This window comes from Anolis carolinensis, unplaced genomic scaffold (genome assembly GCF_035594765.1).
Source record: "Anolis carolinensis isolate JA03-04 unplaced genomic scaffold, rAnoCar3.1.pri scaffold_11, whole genome shotgun sequence".
Taxonomy (NCBI): Eukaryota; Metazoa; Chordata; class Lepidosauria; order Squamata; family Dactyloidae; genus Anolis; species Anolis carolinensis.
In genome coordinates this window covers 15,869,483-15,886,475 of record NW_026943822.1, presented here as the reverse complement: position 1 = coordinate 15,886,475, position 16,993 = coordinate 15,869,483, and the positions used below count along the sequence as shown (strand labels likewise).

The window sequence follows — 16,993 nt, the reverse complement described above, 5'->3', positions numbered from 1 at the left end:
TTTGAGAGACAGGAACAGCAGTGACCATAAATGCAAGTAAAACAAATGCTGCTTGGGTGAGACATATTTTTTTACATTACAATTTCAATATGAGGAACTGGCACAAAACAAGTCCCGGTATACAGTTTTGTTAAACAGGGAAAATGGCTTATTTTATTAAAAACAGTAGAACCATTCATTTAAACTGAATGACTAGAGACACTTAGCATGATTTTAGAAAGGTATTAAATAGCCACAGCTTCTTGACTGCAACAGAAGGTGTGGACATTCATTACCATTAAAACAAGTCAAGAAAGTTCTCTTCAAAAACCAAAATGTCATTAAAAGATAACAAGTTCACAGTATATTAAACACTATACTGTTGAAGGCTGGAAGGTTTTAAAAGGTTTCTTCAAACTCAAAGAAAGCATACAATGTTACTAAAAACAACTTTTTTTCTAGAGTGTGGGGTGGGGAGGAGGGGGGGGGAAGACAAGCTAAACCGACCAAAGGAATGTTCCTCAACAAGTAATTATAAATTATGCAATGCGATCCAAACGTACATCGATTTCTCGGCCACTTATTTTTATGCCATTCATTACTCTACAGGCCTTTTCTGCTGATTCTGGCGAGTCGAATCTGACCGTCCCACAGCCTTTCGATTTTCCATTTTCCATTTTTATTTCTGCAAACATAACATGACCTGAACAAACAAAGGTAGAGTTCGGTTTAGCCTCCAATGCACTGATAGAGGTAGAAATTCCATGACTGCTGTAAATTATCCATGAAAAATCCAATAATTAATCATTTAATTGGGTTTCCTTTATTTGTAACATATAACACACACACACACCACTGATTTCAAACAAAACTGATTCTAAGAAAGCTTTAGTGGCTATGTAATCCAAGCTATATTGTAATGAAAAGGTCAAATGAAATCAGCTTGGAAAAGATGGTTTAGCCCAACTGGTTTCTCATTATGCCATAATATGAGGCTACTGTACAATAGAGAAGCTGGAGTTTGCCTACAATCACACATCTAAATCCTATTTTAATCTGAATCAGAACAGTCTCTTTGAATAAGTGGGAACGAGTAACCACCATTCATTTCAATGGGTTTATTCTGACTGGAGGTAAAACTACATTTTGCATTTAAACTCCAGTTAGTGCGAAATGATTTGCTTTGCTCTCTGAACATTCCAATGCATTCTATCATAACCTGGGCTTCCTTAACAGAAGACCAGTAACAAATGTCAAGTTCTCCTTCAAAACATGGTAATTTCCTACAAAGGATTTCTATTTTTAAAAGGCTTTCCACTTAATTAATACAAGGCAATGGTAGGGCCCAACAAGATTTTCCAGGGGCCTATAGTTCCACATTAGTAGAGGAGTTAGATGTGAAAAGGTTCCCCAAGAATTACAAAATCTGGAAAGCACTGGCAAACATCTCACTCTTCTAGCCTAGTTATTTCTTGTTTGAAATGCAACTACATTTATGTGTAATACTTACCACACTGGTTGAACTTTTCCTTGAGCTTCTGCCAGGTCAAGTCAAAAGGAAGCTGTAAAGAGAATGAGCACAGTATTGTATAAGTAACAAAAAGAAAAAAGGCAAGAGAGTTCCACTGTTAAATAGGTTTGCTCATATACTTACATTTCTGACAAATATTTGGTTGCCTTTGGAGCCTACTCGCTCTCTCGTGCCACTCCCCATTGGACCGGGCACAAATCCTCTATCCATGTCAATATTTCTGTCCAGACCAGTTCCCATGGTGGGGCCCATTCGATCAAAAGTGGAGCTCATTCGATCCATGCCCATCCCCATGCCGCCCATGCCTCCAGTCATGCTGTTCATGCCACTTAGTCCACTGCCTGCAAAACGTACAGATGGAGAGAGAGAAAGATTTTAAAAAAATGAATTCTAATTTTTAAAATCTTAACAGTAAACACAACCTTTGGATTTAAGTTCAGACTGACAACGGAACTGGTTTTATGGAAATAAGCTTCCCCAAAGTAGACACATTAGTTTCTTGCCTGTTCACATGTGGCACCCACATTTCTAGTTAACGGACTATGCTGGTCCACTGTCAATTTTACCAATTCCATGCCGTCAATAATATAAGGGTGGATTTCACCTATAATTGACTTTTGAGATGCCACTCTTATCCGCCTAAATATGTTCACATATTCTGTGTGTTTTGATAAGACACTCATTTCAGAGAAAGGCCACAATATGGGGACAGAGTGCTGGCTTCACATTTAAAATAGTCCAAGGTTGACATACAAGTCACAGTAGTGTTCATTATTTCCACTGAAGTACTTTCTGTGACTCTTAAGGTCTTCCTTTCGATATTTACACAACTAAATTCAACTATTCTGGATCTAGATGATTCACTTAGCACTACATCTGCTTTTTTCCATTGATAACTGAAGCAGTCGTAGAAACCAAAGTCATCTGGGCTGATATGGGGCTACTAGGACCACATGAGCCCTCTCTTGCAGAACTTCTTTGAAGAATTCTCACCAACAGAAAAACATATAGGCTCCCAACTAGTCTACTCACTGTGGTAGCATCAAGTTCTCTCCATTTCTGCCTTCCCCTATTGGAAAGAACTTTCTTAACCCGACATCATTTTTCTTAGTTGGGTCAGCATGAAAGGATGAACCCAATTGTGGTAGATTGCTCCACCATGCCATCCTGGGAATAAGCACAATGGCTCCCACGAATATAGATAAGCCAAAGGATAAATCTCTTTCTGCGACCATGGAGGAAAGCTAGAATCATATTCCACCTTATATGCTGGAAATATGTCAATGGAAAGGAGTTACATGTTCCTGGCACAATGCAGCACCATGCATATTTGACTTATTTGGCAAGCAAGCATGCATGACAACTTTATGGAATGTCTGCTTATGGACAAATGTTAGATCATCACAAAGTCAACAGTCATGTAAAATTCTGGATGCTAGTGCTTGTTCCTGCAAGTTCACTCAACTCTGAGTATGCACCAAGTTCAAAGAAACTGAGTATGCACTAAGTTCAAAGAAGAGCTGGTCTTCAAATAAAGAATTTCTCACAGGAAACACTTTAGTGATGAAACTGGTTCTAAGCACAAGAAACTGAATTAGATGCTACAAGTGCACATGATAACAAACTACTATTTCTTAGTGAACTTCCATTAAAATGGCAGCCCCATAAACTGGAAAAAACAGACTCGATTTTCTTCCTGCCACGAACAAGATATCTGGTTCTACCGAGCACAATATTTCAACCTACTCATTCCAGATCCTACTGGGCCCATATTAGAAGCTCCCAATCCTCCTGCAAAACCACCAACCATTGCACCACCTAAACAAGGACAGAAAAAAAATCAAGTTATATATCACTCAGTTTTACTTAAAGCTAAGGAATTCTACCAAACAGCTTTCTCATCCCAAAGTCATTCTCTCTGGAAATCCTACTCATGGGACATATGGTATTCATCTCAAAACAGAAGCAAAACTAAGGGAAACTAATTTAACTAGTGAAAAATGCATTGACTATCCTGTTGTGTAAAAATTTCTTTAAAAGTTGATAAAGTTACTGATCTGCTTCTCTCCTTTTCTAAATCTCAAAAGTAATACAAAGAACCCTGTTCTCTGCTATCTCCAGAAAGAAAACACAATACTTTTCAGAAACAATTCTATGGGGGGGGGGGGTTATGAATATGAAGTGAGAATGTTCACTCATGAAAATGGTTTGCTTGCTACATGCTTGAAATACAGGTTTACCAAGGGCCATACCCATTCTTCCAAATGAGTCTGCAAAACCACGGTTCATGGCCATATCAGTCCGAGCAAAATCTCTATCGATGCTTCCACCCATTCCTCCACGGAACATTTCTGCAGAAAACAGTACACAGGTTTTCTATAATTTCTCAGTGAAGGGAATTAAACAGAGGGGAGGCGGTAGCTGCAAAGTGGCAACAATGGGGGATTTCTACAAATAATAAATTCTACCTTTTCATCTCCAGATATGAACGCTCACCATATTTATTAGCCTCTCTAGTTGATCCCATTTGTATTTTAAAAGCATGCACATTAATGCAGAGGCAAAACCAGGGATTATAGGTTATATTTCAGAAGAAGCAAGTCACCGCTAAGTAGTCCATGCTTAACAAGACTCTGTGCAATTCATCAGCTCTAGCTCATGCAAGTAATAAACGAAGACTTCCGTTTATCCAGAAAACTAACAGTATTTGCTAGAAACTTTGATGTAGACCATTATATGATATAACACATTACAACCTTAATATTGAATTAAGTTTTAGCAGATTTCAAATACATTTTAATAAAATGGTACATTGCATATCATCCTGATATAACATGTTCCTTAGGCATTCTTGCAAAAAAAATCTATTTGCCCATCTGTTTATATACTATAAACTCAATATATACTGAAGAGCAGCTTAGAATTATTAAAATTATATTCCACATTTCAAGTATGAACATAATCCAGACATATTAAAGAGTGTAAAAGGAAAAATAGGAAGAAAGTCTTTTTAAAAGGAGTAAGATATCAGTCAGCTTTTACATCACTTAAGCCTAACTATATGGGTTCATTTTTGGATACTGGACTACCATAACAAAAAAATCCCAAAACATACATTATTATTAAACTTACCTCCCATACCGGTTGCCATGCCTCCCATGCCTGTTCCTATGCCACCGGTCATTCCAGTACCAATATTCCCTCTGAAATCATCCACACTGCCCATTCCTAGAAAAAAAATCCTATTCTTATAATGGCATGAGATAAATCAACACAATTTTTTATTTTTAAAATCCACGTGTCCACATACCTCCCATTCTACTGACTCCTCCAAATCCTCCCATGCTCGCCATTCCTTTCATGCCACCAAATCCACCAACACCTGAAACATAAGCAAAGAGCTTTTCACTAACTTCGCAAGGTTTGTGCACAAACAACGGAAATATAGGAAATATTTACCTGCAGTCATTCTATTCATGCCTCCGAAGCCCGGACCGTCAACTCCCATTCCTTGAAAAAATGAGAAGTAATCAGCAGATTTCCTGATTATTTATTTACTTCAGCTAAACCGCTTTCAGAAGTATCATCAATGCAATAAAAAGAAATGTAGCAAGACCAACAGTTTAAAAAGTTTAAGAAACAGATCCAGAAATGTTTCGATTACTGTATTGATTTATGTCCCACTTTTATCATGGGAACCAAGACCCAATGTGGAACACAACTTTTTTTAAAAAACAATACAATCAAAAAGATAGAAAAAATAAGCATTAAGATAGAATTAAACTAGGACAATTATTAAACAATGCAGTTAAAACATAATTCAAAAATAAATAAATACTACTAACAATAATTTACCAACACTCTCTACAGAACCTCCTAGCTCAGGCATGGACAAACCCTGGCCCTCCAGGTGTTTCGGACTTCAACTCCCACAATTCATAACAGCCAGTAGGAATTCTGGCCTCCCTGGGAAGTGAGTTCAAGAGCCATGGGGCAACCATCAAGAAGCTCCTCCCTTACATTCCCATCAACTCCAAACTTGTGTAAGGATGGTGTGCCCTTGCTCTCTCCCTGTTTCTAAAATCAACAAAGCATTTATGTGCTGCTAGGAAAATAACACCTTAGGCACCAGGGGAACTTTTCAAGATATACTATTACTAATGGGGCACCAGCATTAAAGAGGCTCTTTTGAAAAGTTAGAAATATCTTTGCTTCCAGATTTATCTCTCTTACACATACACCCCAATCCCCTCCTGAGATTTGGTATGAACCACAACACATTCAAAGTCAGATGAAACTTCTGAGATTGTCTCCCCTACCCCAAGGCAAAACTCTATGTAAAAAGTATACTGACCTCCTGGAGCCACGCTCCCCATTCCTCCTCCTCCCATGCTCAGTTGGGTTGCACTTATGGGCTGCCCACCAGGTCCAAGTCCCATTCCAATGCCACCAAGTCCACCTTTGAAAGCAAAATGGTCTCCATAAGGTTTTGGGGCTTTAGGCAACCATTACCAAAAAAAATCAGCAATAAAAAAGCTCATACTCACGGGGTAATTGTGGTGTTTTGCTATCTGCTACACGGAAATCGTCATGAGGAACTGACTTGTCATCCTATCAAGAAAATGGAGTTCAGAACACCAGTTTGTTTGAGCCTTCATTGATCAAAGTAAATATTAATGATTAATAATAACAATAAATGACAACTCACCATTTTAACATGCATTGGTCTATCGAACAGGAACTGTCCATTGAACATTGCTGAGCATGAAGTCAAGGGACCTACTTTCCATAAATGGGATGTGTTAAACCAGACACCTTGAAAAAAATACCACCACCACCCCAACATGAACTATACCTTGATCATATTGAAGAATTCTGTAGTTTCATTTAAAAAATAAGCAATTTCACAAAACATCAAGAATGTTTTTAAAAACATGTATGTAGTTTAACAAGACCACCTGCCAATGTGTTTGCATGATTCCCCCAAGAGAAAAGATACCATTCTTCAAAGTCATAAATTTTTAAGCTTAGATGGCAGAGAAGTACCATATTATTTTGGATAAGACTCCAAATGAGTTAAGTACACATCTTATCCTGTTAAAGAGCAAATTTTCTCCTTGCCAAATTTATTGCCAATTTCTCCCTTCGCACTGACCACCAATGTTCCATAAACTGCCATAAATCCACGTTCATCAAGCAGCTAGAATAATGTTTTATTTGGTAAGAATCACATCAACAATCCCAGTATCCTCCTTTGTTTAAAAAAGGATACTTCTGCTAATTTATCATTTTGCTTCCAATAGCATTCCAATGAAACCCTTACACTGCAGCTACTACTATATTAGGATCACTTCCTATAATGTATTCATTAATAGATACATTTAGAATTGTATCAGGTAAACTACAAACAGTATCAAATATTTTGCACATAGAAGAATTAACCATTACCTTGTTGCAAAATTCACCCATATTCCAGCAAACACACAAGTCAAAGCTGCTGGTGCCATACAAAAATCCTTTGAACAATCTCATATTTCACCCAAGTTTGAGCCGCTCCGAGCCCTAGGGGAGTGGCGGCATATAAGTTTGAAAAATAAATAAATAAATAAATAAATAAAACACTTCAATTCTGTCAGGATACATATTGCCTGAACAGCTTCGATTGGCTGTTCAAAAGTCACTGTTCCCATCCCTCGACTTTTGCCATCTTTGTCTTCTTTAATGTCTGCACGTTTTACCGTCCCAGCAATGAGGAACACCTCCTTTAATTTCTTCCAACCAACTTTAAAGTCAAGCTTTAAAAGAAGAGAGAAAGCTTTCGAGGAGACAGACCAACACAGTTCGGCTTCACTAAGAGGCAGTTTCTAAAAGAGATTTTCGTATGGGTCCAGATGGCATCCATAGGTTAGAGATATCAAACCATCAATTATACATACAGACACATCTGGAGTTCCAAACTGAAACACCAGTGTCTAAGATGCCTTTAAATCTTAAATTTCATATACAGTAGAGTCTCGCTTATCCAACCTCCGCTTAACCAACGTTCTGGATTATCCAACGCAGTCTGCCTTTTAGTAGTCAATGTTTTTGTAGTCAATGTTTTCAATATATTGCAATGTTTTGGTGCTAAATTCGCAAATACAGTAATTGCTACATAATGTTACAGTGTATTGAACTGCTTTTTTTGTCGATTTGTTGTAAAACATGATGTTTTGGTTCTTAATTTTTAAAATCAAAATGTAATTTGACATTTAATAGGCTTTTGCATAATCCCTCCCTATTATTCAACATTTTCACTTATCCAATGTTCTGCCAGCCCGTTTATGTTGGATAAGCAAAACTCTACTGTATTTTATATTTCAACATACTGTTCTAATGGAAAGTAACAACTTCATTTCCACAGTGAAAATTCATAAAAATAAACTTGTATTACTTGACACACAAATCAATATTCTCTAGTTATGGAATATGATACAAAAAATATATGTTGATTATATATCTTACATTGGTTAACTATGACACATAAATCTGCTCATGTATTTAAGCAGCTCAGAGGGGCTTTATTACAAAGGTTTTCAAGAAGTGCATAGAAATAGGTCCAAAAACATTGGGAATAGGACACACTTCAGATTAGACAGATGAAACCGCCATCTAATATAAATGCAACACTATGAAAGGGTGCAGTTTTGTTGTATGTTTCCCCGGCTGTATAGCCATGTTCCAAAAGTATTCTCTCCTGACGTTTCTCTCACATCTATGGCAGGCATTCTCAGAGACTGAGGATGCCTGCCATAGATGTGGGTGAAACGTCAGGAGAGAATACTTCTGGAACATGGCCATACAGGCAGGAAAACATACAACAACCCTGTGATCCTGGCCATGAAAGCCTTTGACAACACAAAGGGTGCAGTTCTTCCCAGCTCAGAGAACCTTTGTTCCATGCTAACAAAATGTGATGTTACAATAAGAAAATGTGCACTCAGTGCATATTTTTACTTACATTGGCAACAAAAATGGTGGACCCAAGTCTACCAGCTTGCAGATTGCTGATAATTTCAGGAGGAATGTTTGGATTATTGATAATAGATGGTGGCAAATTCATCAAGGTAGGTGCTACATCTGGGCCATGTCCTCCCGAGAAGGTTCCACTTCCACGCTGCAAGGCCCTACGAGCATGCTCCCCATCTGGATCCTGAAACACATTTAATAAGAAAATATGCAGCTGTTTATCCCAAATAAGACGCAATCAATGCTGCAACACCTTGCTGAAATTCCACAAAATCCCTGATCAGTTGCAGCAGAAGGCATAAGAACTTCATGTGCACGGAGACCTAGCTTCCCTCACCTCTAGAGGTGGTCCTTTAGGATGAGGATTAAGAGTTTGCCCTTTCAACCTCACATGCTGTTACCTAACCTATGTACAAGTAGAAATCTGTCAGCCTAATGTGTTCTTCCAAAAAAAACAGATTCAATTTGTGGTGTTAACTGTTTAAAATATTTGTAGAAGATAGAAACTTGCGAAAGAACCATTCAAACAATATATATACACATGAAATTGCAGATACAGCTCTCCCTAGGCAGCCACTACACAGATCGGAGTAACAGAGCAAGTTCTCCAGGACTTAAAATAGCTGTTTGCACAATTACAGACATAACCTTGCAGGTAGTTAAGTCATATTTAACTCTCAAATAAAATCAGTTGAGCCTTTATCTCCATCATAACCAACCCCTTGTCAATACAGCACTTTTACCTGAAATTCTGATTATACAAAGACCTTGAAATTTTCCTGGGCAATCTTACCAAGTCTGCTGTTTATATAAGTAATCAATTTAAATGTTGTGAACAGCAGTAACAAGGTATTCATCTTCTTAAAAGAGAACGGGCACTACTGATATCATTGCTTATTTTGGGAAGTAACAGTATTATTATTGTGTAAATTATCTTTGAGGGCATTTAATAACTCCACACCAATCTTCTCTCGTTTGCAAATAAATCCATTATTCACATTACCAACTTACCTCTTTTATGTTCAGTGGTCTTCCATTCAGGTCATATTTATTCATAGTGTCCATTGCCTTCCTGACAAATTCTTCATCTCTAAATTCAACCACACTGATGAAATATAAAGAAAAGTTGGTTTCTTCATGGTTTTTTAAAAGTGCTACCTAAATAAATTCTAAACACTATGATAGAAACAAAACAATTACTTACCCACAGCCCTTCATTCAGATGAGGATTTGTCAATGTAGGCAAAGGGAAAAATAAATAAGATAATCAATAAGTGCTGTTGTTGCATCAAAATATTGTAAAATCTTAGACAAACAGAACAAAAAATAGACATTAGGAACAAAGGACAAAAGTTAGGAAGGGGAAAGAACAGCACTTAGGTAGCAATTCATGCTACCACTTATTGTGTGAAATAAGCTTAATTTACAGTTACTTTTAAAGATAAAGCAAGTTTAATGTGAATGTGTTTAATTCAGACTCCTTCCACTTTGTTATTTGAACTAAAACAGAAGTTGGATATGAAAATGACACACAGATGTCATAAACAGCTAAAGCGGGTGGAATATCATTAGAATATCATTGGGTGATTACCTTGAAGTAAAATGCATATGATTTCCATAAGCTGGACTGCAATTACATTGTTTAGCTGTTGTAGGTACTTTCACTAGTTTACAAATTTAAGAAGGAACAGTGTGATTTAAAAATGCATGAAATTTTTTAACAGAAATAAAACAATCTTAATCCTATTTTTTATTTTCCCCATTGGCGGAACAAAAATAGCATGTAAATAAAAAATTTAAAGAAAAAAATCGGACACCTAACAGGTTTTATCGCTTACGTTTGAGTCAAACCTGCATTTCTCATGTTCGCACAGCAGGCTCAGATTTACTATAGTTTGAACGTTTGACCTTTTTAAGAAGAAAGACACAAAGCAGCTTTAACATTCTTTGCACTGAACTGCCTTCCTCATTGCTGGCATCCACTAACTACCAACCAAGTCCTTCCATTCCTTTTATTTATTAATTTTTAAAAAACCTAGACAAGTTCAATAATCCAGAAGAAGTCCTACAACTTTAATCTCAGCAAAATGTATCTTTGCAGTGATTGTTTTCCAATCCTCAACTTAGGCACATCTGAACACAACAGAAAATCTAATGTAAGGTGCTGTTTTAAATGAATTAGGTAAATGCCATTTATTTAAAGTTCATATTAAAGGGCGTTCCCCTTGCATCCAGCAACACTCATTTATATAAAGGTTGACACACTGTATCTGGTACAGAAACCTCAGTCTGTAATGACATCAATGGAAAAAAATGAAACTTACTTTCCAAATACTGGTACAAGCATTATACAAAAGTAAAACCGCTGAGGAACATTAAACCTCAAGCAGATGATTGCCCATGGCACTTACCCTTGATTTGCCTTCTGCATCCTTAAACAGCTCCACGTATGTAACCTCACCAACTACATAAGACATACAAAGGGAAAATACCAAGAGACAATGCATTTAAACACCAGTGTCTTGCTTTACTGTGTCCCTGTGCACAACTCTACGAAGCAGCACCTATTATTCACCAACAATCAAAACCAGACCAACATACCTCCTGTCAAGGACTATATAATTTAGCTAATTTTCAGGAATATGCAACAGCCACATTCTCAAAAGCTAAAGAAGAACAACTATATTTATCCTAATTCATACTACAAATCATATTTTGGCCAGTATGATATAGTTGGTGAACAAGTTCAGATATTCAATAGTCCCTTCACCTATCACATAGGACATCAACAATAGCACTTTTCAATGACATTTGTCATCCCGCTCACAACAGCTGTTTTAAGGTGACTGTCTACCTGAATAGCTTCAAAATAGTAGAAAGGTTGCCTTCAGTAGAATAACCAATTTACAAGAGTCAAAGAATTTCACAAGCCACACACTTTCTAAAGTAAAGTTTCATTGCATAAACCCAATCATATAGTCACGTCACCTTACAACAGATACACCTTGCAGTTAAAAGAACTGTTTCATTTTAAAAAGACCTAGAAACCAAATGTTCTTTGCATGATTTTAAAGCAATCATTTTCCCAAGTTAATACAAACTAACTTTTGACAGTTTATAAATTGGGATTTATCCTGCCCAACCTGCCCATGGCATGGTATTTGGGGCATTCAAATAATTCTGTCAAAACTACAACAGTAGTAACACACTTAAGATAGAGCTCCAGACAAACAAGTAATGGCAGAAATGACAATGCAGACAGAAAATTCTACAGCCAGATTCCACCAAGAAAAATACAGAAACATCTTTTGAATGACATCCTTTGTGATTCATACTTTTTTAAAAACACACTAGGTGTAGCGTATATTCAAACTACAACTAGATGTAACACAGTCCCTTTAAAAGTTCATGGGGGTATGCTTATTCTCTAAGCCATCTGCTATCATACTAGAATGGAAGAAGACTGTGGATACATAATTTCTTTTCCCATACTATCCTACAATGCAAGTGTCTCCAGTGAAAGAGGGGAAAGGTAGACATATCAAACAGAAGTTGAAAAGGACAAACCAAATTTGTATGAGTTATAGTACTCCAGGCATTTGTGTTTGTCCCATTCCTTTGTGAAGCAGGCTGTAAGGAGTGAGTTACCTTTCTCTCTCATAAGATCTTTAATAGATTGCCATTTCATGTCATATGGGATGTTGCTAATGAATACTCTGTTACGGTTAATGGTTTTCTTTTCGCCAGAGCCTGCACTCTTCTCCTTTGCATAGGGATGGAACCTATTCCTGTGTCCAAGAGATGGGATTGCCTTCGGTTTTGAAGAATACTTTCCTTTCCCATGTGAAGTCTCATCCTTTCCTGTTTCATCATTCTCCCTGTAGTTGGAAAAAATATTATTTCTGTTTTGAAATATACATTTGATACTTCAGAAATATACTTGGGAAAGTCGCAAAGTACCACTGCCCTCCCCCAATGCTATTTAATAACAATTCTGCAACAAATAAGATAGGGCATCAGAGCCTTAGAAAGGTTTTGCAATTTATCATTGCAATGTCCCCAAAAAAAGGCTTTAAAATATGTATAGATTACGATTTCTAGCAAAACAAAGTTTTTCATGCCTTAAAGCAGGCATGGGCAAACTTGGGCCCTCCAGGTGTTCTGGACTTCAATTCCCACAATTCCTAACAGTCAGCAGGTTGCTGTGCATTTTCTGGGCTGTATGGCCATGTTCCAGAAGCATTCTCTCCTGACGTTTCACCTACATATATGGCAGGCAGAGGTTGTGAGGTTTGTTGAAAAATAGGCAAGTGGAGTTTATATATCTGTGGAATATCCAGGATGAAAGAAAGAACTCTTGTCTGAGGCAAATTGAACACCTTGATTAGCTGTTGCAATTGAACACCCTGATTGGTATTGACTGTTGCAATTGAACACCTTGATTAGCATTGAATAGCTCTGCAGGTTCATAGCCTGGCTGCTTCCTGCCTGGGGGAATGCTAATCAAGGTGATCAATTTCAACATTCACACTTCCCTCAATCAGACACGAGTTCTTTCTCCCATCCTGGACATTATTCCACAGATATACGAGGGCTATCCAGAAAGTAGATTACGTTTTGGAATTAAAAATGAACAAAGTATAGGAGAAAACATTTACCTTATGCAGTTGAAAGCCACACCCAGATACCACATTTCACGTAGTCACCATTCAAATCTAGGCACTTACCATAACGATGAATGAGCTTTGCAACTCCTTCCCCACTAAATTCTGCCACTTGCGTCCTCAACCAGCCGGTCACCCCCTTTCTGCAGCTGTGCAGCGTCGCTAAAAAGCTGCATTTCCAGCCACACCCCCGTTGTTGGAAACAAGTGGTTGAGGACGCAAGCGGCAGAATTTAATGGGGAAGGAGTTGCAAAGCTCATTAATTGCTATGGTAAGTGCCTAGATTTGAATGGTGACTTGAGATGTGGTATTAGGGTGTGGCTTTCAACTGCATATGGTAAATGTTTTCTCCTATACTTTGTTCATTTTTAATTCCAAAACGTAACCTACTTTCTGGATAACCTTCGTATAAACTAAACTTGCCTAGTTTCCAACAGATCTCACAACCTCTGAAAATGCCTGCCATAGATGTAGGCGAAACGCCAGGAGAGAATGCTTCTGAACATGGGCATACAGCCCAGAAAACTCACAGCAACCCACTTTTAATGTATTAATTTGTTAAATTTGGCGTATGTAGTGTGTATTTGTTTACTTTGTTTACATGATTTTTGTTGTATTTTTATGTTATGTAATTTTGTCATTTAAAACCATTGCACACTGCTTTAAATCTTACCCATGGGAGAAAGAGCAGGATAAAATAAATAAATAAAGCTGTGTATGTATATACAGTAGTGTCTCACTTATCCAAGCCTCGCTTATCCAAGCTTCTCGATTATTCAAGCCATTTTTGTAGTCAATGTTCTCAATATATCGTGATATTTTGGTGCTAAATTCGTAAATATAGTAATTACAACATAACATTACTGTGTATTGAACTACTTTTTCTGTCAAATTTGTTGTATAACATGATGTTTTGGTGCTGAATTTGTAAAATCATAACCTAATGTGATGTTTAATAGGCTTTTCCTTAATCCCTCCTTATTATCCAAGATATTCACTTATCCAAGCTTCTGCTGGCCCGTTTAGCTTGGATAAATGAGACTCTACTGTATACACACACTAAGCTAGTATATATTATGTATATGTGTGTTTGTCTCCCCCTCTCTTCCTCTCTCTCTCTCTATATATACTAATATTGGCTTCCTCTTGTTGTCTCGCCCGTTCTTAACCGGGGGCCCTTCCACACAGCCATCTAACCCAGAATATCAAGGCAGAAAATCCCACAATATCTCCTTTGAACTAGGTTATCTGAGTCCACACCATCATACATTCCAGTTCAAAGCAGATAATGTGGGGTTTTATTTAGCTGTGTGGAAAGGAGTTGTTTGTAACTCGAATCCTTGTACCTTGGGGATTGCCTGTGTGCATGTATGTACATACCCTGTTTTCCCAAAAATATGGCAGGGTCTTATACGGTAGATTCTCGCTTATCCAACCTTTGCTCATCCAACGTTCTGTATTATCCAATGCAGTCTGCCTCCCACCCAGATCCACAAAACTGTTTCTCCAGGCAGACAAGGATCACAGATTTTTAAAAATCTTCACAGGACTGAACATTTTACGGATTTAACTTCCGACAATGTTGTTACTGTAAGTTCATTTTATGTAATTCTATCTTTACTTGTAGCCAATTTTTTAGTAGTCAAGGTTTTTGTAGTCAATGTTTTCAATACATTGTGATGTTTTGGTGCTAAATTTGTAAATACAGTAATTATTACATAACGTTACCATGTACTGTAAGACCAGTAATTACGCCTCAATGCAATGTAAGTTTGATTTGTTTGATATGTTTTAATATATTTTAATCATTTAAAAGACTATTTAATTGATATGCATGTGTTTTTTATAGTTTTATAATATTGTGTTTATTGATATTGTTATTATCTGAATCTGGCATTGAATAATTGCCAGTTTGTAAGCCGCCCTAAATCCCCCTTCGAGGGTGAGAAGGGCGGGGTATAAATATAGCAAATAAATAAATAAATAATGACTGAACTGCTTTTTCTGTCGATTTCTTGTAAAACATGCTATTTTGGTGCTTAATTTGTAAAACCATAACGTAATTTGATGTATGTGCCATAGCAACATGCTATGCTAATTTTACACATACATATATATATATATATATATATAATATACAATAATTTATAAATATATAATATATTGTATATACTTATAATATTAATAATATAATGTAATACAATATTATACTAATAATAATACACTATAATAATATTAATTATATATTATATATTAAATGTAATATTACTAATAATATTACCATATAATGATATAGTACAATATAGTAATTTAATGCTTACATTGTGCTATGCTAATAATATATTGTATGTACATTTGATTTTGTAAGCCGCTCTGAGTCCCCTCCGGGGTGAGAAGAGCGGGATATAAATGTAGGAAATAAATAAATAAATAAATAATCTTTTCCCTAATCCCTCCGTATTATCCAACATTTTTGCTTATCCAATGTTCTGCCAGCCCATTTATGTTGGATAAGCGAGACTCTACTGTATTAATTTTTGCTCCAAAATATGCATTAGAGCTTGTTTTAAGGGGAAACCTTATTTTTACAAACTGAATTTTTACATTAACTGTATCTAAGGGCTTATTTTTAAAAATAGGGCTTATATTTCGAGCATCCTCAGAAATGCTGAAAAATCTTGACAGGTCTAATTTTCGAGGTAGGTCTTATTTTTGGGGAAACAGGGTGTATGTATATACAGTAGAGTTTCACTTATCTAACATTCGCTTATTCAACGTTCTGGATTATCCAACGCATTTTTGTAGTCAATGTTTTCAATATATCGTGATATTTTGGTGCTAAATTCCTAAATACAGTAATTACTACATAGCATTACTGCGTATTGAACTACTTTTTTTGTCAAATTTGTTGTATGACATGTTTTGGTGCTTAATTTGTAAAATCATAACCTAATTTGATGTTTAATAGGCTTTTCCTTAATGCCTCCTTATTATCCAACATATTCGCTTATCCAACATTCTGCTGGGCCATTTATGTTGGATAAGTGAGACTCTACTGTATTTGAATTATGACGAAGAAGTCTGGTGAGTGGATCAATAATAGAGATGGATGAAGAAGAACAAAAATGTCCTGCCTTGGGAAGGAAACAAAGGCCTACAGAGGCCTTGAAGCGGCTTCCCTTCTGCACACGCCCCTCAGCGATTCCTCACCGAGGAAACGGCTGGATAAAACCTTTCCCTCCGAGGCCCAAGCGCTCCCTCCCACCGCGGCCTGTGTAGGCCCCGCATCCTCGCCCTCAGGTAGCCATTCCAGCCGCCCACGCCCCCCGGCACACACGTTTTAACCCCATTGGCGTCGCCGCCGCTCTCGAGCATGGCCCCTCCGCCGGCTTCGTCGTGGTCGTTGGCGGTTGGCTCTTCGCCCTCCCTCAAGGGTGCCGCAGTTCCCGCGTCGAACTTGTCGCCTTCCGCCATTTCCTCGGCTGGCTGTGAACAGAGGCCTGTCTCCTTCTCTCCGTCGACGCCGCCTCTTTCTCCCCTCAGAGCCTCCGCACCGGCCGATCTCTGCTCTCGCGAGAACGCGTCTCAATGGCGCCCAGAGCGGGAAGAGGCTGCTGCCGCCCCTCCCATCATGAACTGCCCTGTTACCATGGCGACACCTACTCTAGCTGTGCAGGGAGGCCTTTCCTTGGAGAGGGGCGTGGAAAGAAACTGAGGCCTCTTCCACACAGCAGAATAAAGTCGACATTAAACTGGATTACATGGCAGTGTGGACTATGGCCCCCTTCCACACAACTGAATAAAACCCCAC

At 37.6% G+C, this 16,993-nt stretch overlaps 1 protein-coding gene across 1 annotated transcript; it reads right to left on the bottom strand.

The window, feature by feature from the left end:
- Window positions 1-52: 52 nt before the first annotated feature.
- On the bottom strand, window positions 53-16,762 carry myef2 (myelin expression factor 2). The gene is made up of 18 exons (XM_008121469.3): window positions 16,520-16,762; window positions 12,167-12,396; window positions 10,930-10,982; window positions 9,723-9,730; window positions 9,530-9,623; window positions 8,511-8,702; window positions 7,152-7,305; window positions 6,219-6,268; window positions 6,058-6,121; window positions 5,865-5,969; window positions 4,970-5,020; window positions 4,821-4,892; window positions 4,643-4,738; window positions 3,763-3,861; window positions 3,257-3,328; window positions 1,634-1,851; window positions 1,490-1,541; window positions 53-682 (listed from the first exon to the last, which is right to left on the bottom strand). Exons 1-18 carry the CDS (start codon window positions 16,654-16,656, stop codon window positions 519-521), a joined length of 1,911 nt encoding a protein of 636 aa, XP_008119676.1. The 5' UTR covers window positions 16,657-16,762; the 3' UTR covers window positions 53-518.
- Window positions 16,763-16,993: the final 231 nt, after the last annotated feature.